General features: G+C 36.8%; 2 protein-coding genes across 6 annotated transcripts in view; both read left to right on the forward strand.

Annotated features, from left to right (window-relative positions):
- The first annotated feature begins 5,663 nt into the window (after positions 1–5,663).
- Positions 5,664–9,234, forward strand: LOC108692329 (dnaJ homolog subfamily B member 13-like). The gene is made up of 6 exons (XM_018200526.1): positions 5,664–5,800; positions 6,267–6,488; positions 6,843–6,987; positions 7,746–7,923; positions 8,468–8,639; positions 8,940–9,234. Exons 1-6 carry the CDS (start codon positions 5,664–5,666, stop codon positions 9,232–9,234), a joined length of 1,149 nt encoding a protein of 382 aa, XP_018056015.1.
- A 1,087-nt stretch (positions 9,235–10,321) lies between these two features.
- LOC108692406 (folliculin-interacting protein 2) overlaps positions 10,322–11,202 on the forward strand; it is an 8,480-nt gene continuing 7,599 nt past the window's right edge. For 4 of the 5 annotated variants that reach the window (XM_018200630.1, XM_018200632.1, XM_018200631.1 and 1 more), the window contains exon 1: positions 10,322–10,520. In XM_018200630.1, the coding sequence (XP_018056119.1) occupies positions 10,420–10,520 (101 nt within the window). In that variant the 5' untranslated portion in view covers positions 10,322–10,419. Of the gene's footprint in view, positions 10,521–11,030; positions 11,055–11,202 lie in introns of those variants that run through there. The other variant, XM_018200633.1, reaches the window with a different exon arrangement.

Below are 11,202 nucleotides of genomic sequence, written 5' to 3' on the forward strand. Positions count from 1 at the left end.
TCGACGAACTCGAGTGGCGCGAAAGGGGGTGGACGAGTGGAGGGCACATTCCCTACCCTCTTGAGGGCGTCGCGAGTCACGAGGTGTGTCGCGGTGTGTGGAACGCGAGCAGGTAAAGGAGGAACAGTGGCGGATTTATCGATAAATGCAAGTCGTTTAGAACCTTTTATTGTTATTGAAGAATTCCGAAACCGTTTGCATGTGTTTGCACTTGCATTATCTCTGCAAAATTTTCTAATTATTATACTACATAATTATTATTTATAATTGATAAATAAAGATAATTTATAAATGACATAATTATTTCTTTGCTGCTGGAAATATATAATTAAAAGAATCGTTTTAATTATAAGTTGTGAAATATTGTTTCGTAATATTGTTTCTCGTTAGGGCTCTTCAGATTCTAAATCCGTTACTGAGAGGAGAAGACGAGGGACGTCGGCAAATTCTCCTCTCCTCTTTCACTGTCGTCGCTTTCTTCAATGGCTTCAAGCCGGAGCCCTCATGCAAAGCTTTCGCATCGACGTAGTTCCGTATGCGGCGTACATTGCTCGCTTCGAGAGAGTCGATAATTCGTATCTCTCTCTCTCTCTCTCTCTCTCTCTCTCTCTCTCTCTCTCTCTCCTGTCTCTGTCATACTCCCTTGTCAGTTGTCGGATTTGAGGGAGCGTCGTGTGGATGATGTTCTCCGACCAAAAGCATGGAGAATCGACACTCGAAGAGTGTCGAACGGTCGAAGAGGATTAACTTGATCGTTTCGACCGAGACGGCTATATCGTAGTCGAGCAAGTGCTTCGGCGAATACGTCTTCCGGATGCATCCTCGTGGAAACATACACGACCCATCCCACGTGACCTCCTGATTAGGCGTGATGCGTTTATCTGGCGCGATGAAGCGATTATGATCTATCGATCGCGCTGATATGACGAGTATTACCTTTCTCAATCGTCTTGTCCATAAACAATTATTACACACGTCACGACAGGCACGATCTTGTCGTGCATTCGCCGATTAAATATTCTCCATTATCATCTTCCGACGATCTGCGCGAACCGCGAATTCGTTGCATCGGCGAACAAATCCTCCCTTTGCAACCCTTTCTCCTCTCTCTCTCTCTCTCTCTCTCTCTCTCTCTCTCTCTCTCTCTCTCTCTCTCTCATACACACACATCCTTCTCTCGCATTGGCACGTCGGTGGATCGATGACCAGCGATCAACCCGGTGCACACCGCGACACCATCCACCTCCATTCGTACCATCGCGCATCGGCTCGTCGTGCCGCCTGGATGCAGGGGCCTCGACATTTTGACGGCTTCTCTCAGTGCGACCTACTGTGCGCTACTCCATGCTTCCTCTCTCTTCTATGCCCACCCTCTGTTCTCTTTCACCCTCCACCAGACACCACCCACCCCTTTGCCGTGATCACCGCGCGTTATATGCGCGCAGATGCACGTGAATTCGGTCGACGCGCCGTCGATGCCCGATGGCGCTTCGATGCGGTCTCCGCCGCTTCCCGGTGATGTTAATTGACCACTCGGGACACCCGCCCCGACTGAAATTGGCATCGATTACATTATCGGCGGACGGTTGAAAATGAGGACGGGAAAATTGCGCCGATATTTGTCGTGAGTAAGCATTTCAAAGCCGAAACATATGATACAACCGACGATACGCGAATTTAAATATGTAGAAGATAAAATACTAAATTTAATTATGATAAAGTAAAGAAAAGATCAATGCACGAAGCGACTAGTTGAAGAAAATTAAATATTTCCAATCAATTTAGTTTGTATCATATTCAGAGTGAGATTATTATTTCAGTTTCTGGTTATGTTTCAGATCCAGCAAACTGAATCGACCCACAAAATTGATAATTATACTTGTTTATTCACGTATGAATACTAACAATGAATACTAATAAGCACCAAGACTTGTTTTAGTCAAAACTTGTTTTGGCGTTCTTTTGTGTTTAAATAATACTTTTCGGGTTTCATTTAATTTTTTTTTATTTTATTTTATACAATATCCCTAAGAAATTCAAAGTCTATTATGTCAAGAAAGAAAATACATGCTAATCCATGATGTGAATAATAAAACGTCACATGTAAACGAAAATGCATAGTGAAATTGTAGGATGATTTGCTAACCGTGAATGTTAGTGATACGGTAATTTGCGATTCATCCAAAGAAATGAAGAAGGATCTGTTTGAATAGTACTCTCGGTTATGAAAAACACGGACAAAAATAATACGTATCGATCTAACGGATTAACTATCTTTACTATCCCTCGAACGACACAGAATAAGTATAATCAGTTTTTAAAAAATTGTCTATTCTAACTATTCCTACGGCATTTATTCAAATCCTTTCTGAGAAAAATTTATAATAAAAAATAAAAATACATATTTAATGTTGTACATATTTTAACTTTTTCATGAACCTTTCGTATGAAATTGTTTGGAAAAATTGCAAAAGTTTGTATTTAAAGTTTGTTGTAAGTTGTAACAAATGCAATTTTACGCTACTTTGATGAAATATGGCATTGCAATAATTTTTGTAACGCAGGAAAGAGATGAGCGGATGTAACTGGTGAAAAATCAGAGGGATACGTGAAATCGAGCGAAAGTTAGAGAGCCAGTCGGCAACGCGAGGCGACGCGAGGCGACGCGACGCGATGCCTGGCGAGTACGCTTGTACGCGCTTGCAGCTGCTGTGGCAACGTTCCTCTCGTGCACGAATGCGCGGTAGCAACGCGGGATATACGAAGTATAATCGCTAGCTAGTTCGCTCGCTCGCTCAGCTTCGGTGGGCAAAAGGTAGGTAGGTAGGTAGAACCGGCGGTCGAGTATCGGGTAGGTTCCTGGAGTCGCGTCGCAATCAATACCTCTGGTTTCTCTCTCCGCCGCGCCGTTCCCACCCGCGCCTTCTCCCCGCGTCACTCACCCGAGAATATTTCTCTCCGCTCGCCACCCTGTACCTCGAGTTCGACCCGCAAAACTCGCATCCTCCCGCGTCCACCCTTTGCCGCCCCCGCGACGATCGTTCACGCTTGTCGTTACCGCTGTTGCCATCGCAATCATCGTCATCGTCGTCATCGTCATCGTCATTTGTGACCTACAAATCGCACACCGAATCCGCGACACCGATTTCTTGCACCGATTTCTCTCCTCAATTAACATCAATTTTATTAAAGATCTGACATTTCAAATCTTATCATATATAACAAGCCAAAAGATATAATCGAAGATTACTTTACAATACTATTAATCAGCGGCGTTGTAAATCGTAATACGAAAGCAATCCCTTTTTGATAGGAATATAATGTCACATTGCAAGTGATATCGATGAGACCAAGCGATATGTGCATCTGAATCCAGGACAAATCATTGCAGGAGTTAGAGGTGAGACGTTAGTGCTTATGCACGGTATTATGGCTTCTCGCTTTTCGTCGGTTGATAACGCGGATAGACTTATCGCCGGCGATCGATATCTAATCCAACCTAGCTATTTATAAACGATGGCCCTACACTTTGGGATGTTGTGCACGCGGTGCGGAAGTAACAAGACTTTCTAATTTTAGAGATCCGCCGCTTCTCGATAGTCCATACGACACATTCCAGGCATTTTTATCGGTGTTTTCCCTTCTCGTTATCTTATTCCCTCTCATCATTCGTTATTCTTCGTACTATGAGGATACGATAACTTATCATATAGCTACATAGCGCACTCCCCATGAGGGTTCGGATAAATCAGGACATGATGTTCAGTCCAGATGCGCGTATAAATGAAGTCACATTAAAAAGAACTATAGATTATAATACATACCAGGATATTTTCTCTTATGCTCCTTGTCTACTTCACGTGCCAATGCAAAATATTTTTCTTTTATATCCTTTGACATGTTTTTCCAGAAAACGCCTAGTCTAAAAAATATAGAACAAAACAAAATCACTTTATTTTTAAATTATTATTTCACATACAAATTTTATTTTTTAAAAGATAAACTGAAAGTAAAACCTTGAAAGGTTTTCAAGGAAAAAAAAACCTTTAAAAATTATATGTTTATGCGTCAGAAATAAATGTATCTTTTAAAAGAGAGACTAGCCTGACACTAATATTCTTATTGGATTCCCGAGGATTCTCCGCAGCTAGTTTCCTTCGCCATTCATTGGCGAACAGCATAAAAGCATTTGCCGGTCTCGGGATCTTGCGTTTAACTCCTGCAGCCGACGTCGCATCCACAAGTTTATTGTTATCAATGCACAACAATGTCGGGATATTAGTACTTTTACGCCTCGGCGATCGATTTCCCTGTGTCCGATGCCGTTGTTGAGGAAAAATCTTGTCTACTTCACGACTGTCACACGATTGCTTTGACTCACTAGAAATGCGCTTTATCTTTATATTCTCCTTATCATCGTCATCGTTGTCGTCGTCGTCGTTGTCATTGTCGTCGTCATCATCATCATCGTCATTATCAAAATTCTTCTCTTCGAGAGAATGCATAGGAGAGATAATGTCTAGGAAGCTCATGTTATTATTGATCTTATTCTTCAAATGTTCACTGGAAGCAAGGGGTTTTGTCTCTGTCGGTGATACCACGACGATGACCTTGCCACGATCAACGCTGTCACGAATGTATTCTTTTTCTTCACAAATTTCAATCGGTTCATCTAAATATATTATATAAAACATATTATTTCAAATCATTCTTCTTAAAGGATGTATAATATTCCATCAAGCCTTAATAATATTAAATATATGCCATAAACATGTTATGATAGTATTATAATAGTATTATAATCAAACCATTATCTCATATTGTTAACCCGGCGTCATAATGAGAGACATTTTCAAACATCTGTATTTTTTTACATATTCGTAGATTTTAACTAATTGCCCTGTTAAGATCTTTCTAAAATCATTGTTGATATTGCGAGAATAGACAAAAAAATATTCAGGTTATCATGATCCATCTCAATGTCCGTGTAACATTTTAGCATCACAATATGATACCGGATTAATAGTCATTTAATTGTTAAAAACTACATATAATTTCTAAATAAGATATGTTCTTTAAATTTATCTTTTTTGATTTTTAAATATAAAATTGTACAGCATTTCTATATGTATATACTACATATATATATATATACGTATATATACATATATATATGTATATAGAATATATATTTGAAATTGTTTTAGGATATTTCATACGATACTTTATATTTAATGCTTTGCATTATTCAATACGCGTTTATCTGTTCCGAGCAATGTGTTGTCGCGTCATGAAATGTTTAGGAACCTAACACGATTTTATACGCTTACCTTTTATAGCGAAATTCGAGACACGTTCACGAGGCTCCATAGCGATAAAATTTGTCGATTAGACTCGCCGTCGGGAAATCAACCGCTATGCCAATTTCGTATATTGTTATCCGCGTCTAAGAATGCTCTTGATAATGGTGAAACGTCGACACGCAAACATAGACTACCGTTGTTGTCGGTTATTGAAAACACGAAACGATGCTCTGATCGTCTTATTGCTGATTTCTCTGTCGCGATCAACGATACTGAAGGAAATAAAAGACATTCGCTCCAACTAAGCGTCATTTTAAAAAAAAAAATGGGCATAGGTTCTTCGTACAATTGCTTTTCAGCATGGTTTCTCAAACTCCGAAGAGTGATCTGAATATAAACCCATCACGCGATAAATGTATGTGCACCCAACATGGCATAAACTATTACAAAGTTTTATCGCTGAAATGGAATTGTGACAATACGGAAATCAAGGAAGCGTAAGCTGCATAATCTTTTTTATAGGAAGACGTAAGAGTAGAGTTCTTATTAATTCTTGATAATCTATTATCACTTTTTCTCTGTCTCTCCTTTCCTCTCTCTCTCTCTCTCTCTCTCTCTCTCTCTCTCTCTCTCTTTCTCTCTCCCCTCCCTCTATTTTTCTTCTCTCCTCCTCTCTTTCTCTCATCTCATTTTTAAATAATATTAAAACTATCAATAATATTAAAACTATTTTTACAAAATATTTTTTCTTTGTAATATCAAAAAGATATTTTGTGAAAAATTCTTCAAATATTATATTACATATTTTTATTGTTTACAGCAGTCTTTATTGTATTACAGCAGTATTATATTATATATAGTTTTTTTACAATATTATATTAATCGTATGATTTATATAAAAAACGGGAATAAAAAGAAACGAAACATATCGCACCAACGAAATAGTATAGTTATTTCTTTCAGATATCGACGATGTGCTATACGATACAATCCCACGCGGCAAAAGAACGAAGGTGCTGAGGCGATTTTCGCCTTAGTAGCTGAAGCGTACGACGTGCTCTCGGATCCACTTAGAAGGGCCGTGTATGATCAATACGGCGAAGAAGGTCTTAAAAATGGTGTGTTAAGACCAGAAAGATTCGTGAAACCTTACGTTTATCATGGCGAACCGATGCGAACCTTTAGGTAGAACCATTCAGCTCTTTCTCTCTCAATTTATGTATTCTGGAATTTAATAATAGCATCCCACACACACACACACACACACACACACACACACACACACACACACACACACACACACACACACACACACACACACGCACGCACGCACGCATGCACGCACGCACGCACGCACGTACGCACGCATGCACAAAATGAGATATATGTATATTTATAGCTTACTTTTTCTCAGAGGAGAATAGATATTTATTTTTCAAAATAAATATTCATTGTAAATATTCGATAAACTTCACACCTAAAATTAAGCTTTCAGTATTCTAAGAGTCTTAATGTTCTCATCGCGAGTTTTATCATTAGAGAATTCTTTGCGACTGAAAATCCGTACGACGCTCTTCTAAATATTCTAACAGAACCTCAACCTCTACTTGAATTTCCCGAGGGTCAGGGTATAAAACGGAAAGAGGAATCCTTGATTAAAACCCTATTTTTAACTCTCTCGGAAGTAAGAAATCCATGTTTATAAATTTTTGTTTTTGTTCCGACTTTCTATTCTATTTATTATATTATGTGAACATAAATACATACTATAGATATTTTTCTATTTTTTTGTATATTTCTTTAAGACAAAATTATTAAAAAATTGCAAATTATATTTGCAGAGACTGTTTTTTCTCTTTGTATATTTTTATTAACAATATCAAATCTCGATCATTTGATTGAAATTTTGATTTTAAATTTTGATTTCAAGATTTTGTATAAAAACCCAGCAAACGAGAATGGATTGAAATGAATTGAAATGGATTCAGATTTTCAGAAATATTGATTCACGAATGTTAAAATGAATGTTTTTCAATCCTGAATGCATTTTTATTCATTTATAGGAATTGCATGAAGTATATCTCTATGCCTTTCAATCTAAAAATAATATTAACTTTTTCTGTTCACGAAAATACATTGTGAATATTGTTCAATTCAAAATTTTGAATAGGAAATGCATCCAATTGAAATGCAAGTTTTTCAATCCAATTGCATCCAATTAAATCTAATTAAATCCAATTGAATTCAAAAAAAAGTATTCGCTATTTAAAGTATGCATTCGAATATAAATTTCAATCCATTTGAATCCATTCTCGTTTACTGGGAATTAAATTAAACATGAATTATATTCTTTTCATATGTTTAATGTTTAATGTATAAAAATCTTGTAAGAAAGATAAAATAATTAGCGTATGATCGGATAGTGAAAACTATTCGTCGTAGATATTTTTTGGCGGAATAAAGAAAATGAAGATCCAAAAGTTGGTTTTACTTGATGACGATAAGTCGATGACGTCGTCGATGGAGAAGATCTTGACGATACCAATTAAGCCGGGAATCCCAGCAGGTACCAAAATAGTATTTCCAGAAGAGGGTGATCAAAGTCCTATAAAGATACCTGGTAAGTATAAGTTCTTCCATTGCCTTCTTGATTTTTTTTTTAACTTAGCTTATATAACCACGCTAAAGTATTACGATATGATTGCGATAATAAAAAAAAAGATAATAAAACATTTTCTTTGTAGCTGTCTCTCTCGAGTTTTTTTAATCATATTCTATTTTTATACTAATCGTAAAAAAAAAGCAAACGGTTTCTTATATTTAAAAAGAAATTACCATATTCTTCAGAGTTCAAATTAAATGTTTAACTCTTGTATTATAAATTTTATCTTTTCATAAAGCAAAAAATAATTAGACATATTTTCCATTTAACGTATTTCTTTTTACAATAAATTAATAAGGTAGTGATAAATAATAATATAAAGTTACAATGAAATAGATTCGCGTAATTGATGATACAATCAAAGATGAGACGACTGATCAATTTACGATGTGACTATCGTCACGTAAAAATGCGAGTTCCGTAGAATAAAGGTTAAAGATTAATTGTAACGCATACAAGATGAGGTGATATCTTCACTAAGTCCAAGACACTGTCAGCGTAGCGGACGTTATCTTCGTCACGGAGGATCGCCCTCACGAAACGTTCTGGCGAGAGGGCTCGGACTTGCATACGACGGTCGATATCTTTCTGAAGGAGGCGCTGACCGGAACAGTGATCACGCTTAACACCATCGATGACAGAATTCTTCGGATTCCAATAACGTCGATCGTTACGTACGAAAAGCTGTTATAAAATTGCATCATGTCTCTTCCATTTCTCTCTTTTTCTCTCGATTACATTATATCGCATTATCTTTTATTTTAATTTGTCCTAAATTTCCAAAAGGTTTCGAATAATTTCTTTCGTATAAAAGATTACTCAAAATCATCATAGATTTCATTAATACTTATTTAATATTATTCAATTTCGCGATTAATTCTTTTTTTTTAATTTACAGAATTAAAAACAACTTTATGAATGTTATCTAAATTTTTACTTTATTTTTACCTTTTACATATTACATCTTACCTTAGACCAGATTACACCAAATGTGTGCCGGGTGAGGGAATGCCATTTCTCGCAAATCCAAAGCAAAAGGGTGATCTAATATTGAGGTTCAACATCGAGTTTCCAGTTTATTTGTCGTTGACCAATAAGAACTATATTAAGAAAGCCTTCGAGGTATCTCATACGGATGTTGAGAATGCCAAGTACGTTCATCGCCTCATATTGGCCAACAAAATGCGCAGAAATGTCAACGACGTCGTTCCATTTCGACGTGGTGTGAATGATGAAACGGATCGATTGAAATTCATATGTGAAATGTGATTTTGCAGATATTTGCGCGTTATTTCATATGCATATTTAACGTGATATTCATATGTTTTTCGACATCGACCTCTCTAAGAAAGTATTAAGAAAGAAAACTCAAAAATTATCTCTTCTATAACTAATTATTTATCATTGCAATAAATATAATCATATAATAATTGAATTATTATTTTGAGACTTGCATACACAACCTATATTTGCTATGAGAATATTCGAATGCAAACATTATATAGATGATGTTTACAAAATAAAACACGATTTGAAAATGTAGCAAGCTTTTAATTGTATATACACATTTAATTTATATTATATTGAATCAATTGGCTTGATACTCTTTTTATTCTAAAAATATTGATGCCTGTATTATTAAAAATTAAAAGAATTTTGTTAATGAAATATCATTTATAGATAATTACGTAGATAATTTGCAGGAATCTTCCCTTCTGACATTATAGACCAAAATAATAACTGATACTAATATCATTGAATCTTAAAGGCCTATTCTTTTTTGAAGAGTTCTAAACTAGTTCTGAATTAATACAAAACAAACAAACTATATCTGTTATCACTCTAACTTATTGCACCAATTTAAAAGTGAAGTGAGAAAGATTTGGAGCGGAGAAAGAATAGACCTTTAAATACGCAACACGAATATATCGATATAGATATATCAGCGGATCTGTCATGATTTCAAAGATTTCGAAGAGACCGCTCACTTTGGCAATTGGCGCAATGTAACGAGATATCTAACTCCATCTTGCGGGATCTACTGATGATTCAATAAAAGTCGTCGGTCGGTAGTCCATGAATTCTCATAAGACTTACAATTCTCTTTGGAAAAATCTGTACGTATGGAGGAAAAAATGTCATATGACGGTTATTAGGGAAAATCCTGGTAAAAACTCTCTGTATGGATAACGAGCTTGATTTGAAAGACTCTCTGGCAGGAGGACATTCCATCAAGTTGCGGCCAAAAAGTGGCCTCGATCGTGCTATCCGCCCCAGCGACGCTGAGCTATTATCTCGGGCAATCATATGACTCCTCCGCACGTGACTTTATTTACAGTAAGAGACTTAACCCGCGCGAACATGTATGGTGCAGTTCCGCGTGACATGATAGATGCAGATTTGCTCCGGGAGACGATGCGATAATTAATATAGACGGCGGGCCGTGGCTTTATAATGCCGTTGCTCGATAAACTACTACCTGCGAGGAAGAGCAGTCCGCGTGAGAGTGCCGTCGAGAGCTTAGTGTCCAGTGCACGAACAACTGGAAATGATAGGTGAGCAAGCGAGATTGCGCTGTTCCATTTCGGATTTCGTTTTCGTTCCGTATCGCTTGTGTGGATCCCTCCTCCGAAATGGCTCGCCCAGCATCCGTTCATTGTTATCGCTATGCACCTATCATATCGATCTCTTGTCAATCGCATAAATCGCATTACTATTCTGTATTGGCGCCAGAGATAAAGGCAGAATTTCACGCTTTGGGAAGAAAGCGGAATGAAATACATTTCTCTTTGTATCGCCAGGATGATGAAAGAAAAATTGTAATGGCGTTGAATTCATCAGGGGCCTTATCGAAAGCTTGGAATTTTATAATAAAGATTGACGCTTAAGGCTGTTTCCCTAACCTACTTCATTGTGATTACTTGGCTCCGTTCTCACCGCCGCGTCTGCGGCTGTTTTACCAACGCAACGTCGAGAAGCGATCGCGCGTCGATGAAACGTTTCGAAGCTTCTCCATTTGAGGGGGAGATATCATAAAAGCTTCATCAAACTTTTTTCTTTTTCATGCAAGTTGAATCAATTTTTATGCTGTATGTACAACATATATTGACTTACTCCAGCTTACATTAAATTATTTGATCATTATTTTTCTTTATTTTAATTTTATATAAGTAGTCACCTGTACAAACTATTATTTAAATTAATAATTTTACTCAAGAAAATATTAAATAAAATAGT

The sequence above is a fragment of the Atta colombica genome, unplaced genomic scaffold, assembly GCF_001594045.1.
Source record: "Atta colombica isolate Treedump-2 unplaced genomic scaffold, Acol1.0 scaffold7, whole genome shotgun sequence".
Classification (NCBI taxonomy): domain Eukaryota; kingdom Metazoa; phylum Arthropoda; class Insecta; order Hymenoptera; family Formicidae; genus Atta; species Atta colombica.

Bases quoted from the DNA above. Each gene is read 5' to 3' on its own strand.
- LOC108692329 (XM_018200526.1), top strand. From the start codon at position 5,664: ATGGTTTCTCAAACTCCGAAGAGTGATCTGAATATAAACCCATCACGC. The intron at 6,489-6,842 runs GTAGAACCATTC...TTTTATCATTAG, and splicing joins GAACCGATGCGAACCTTTAG to AGAATTCTTTGCGACTGAAA. The intron at 6,988-7,745 runs GTAAGAAATCCA...TATTCGTCGTAG, and splicing joins TATTTTTAACTCTCTCGGAA to ATATTTTTTGGCGGAATAAA.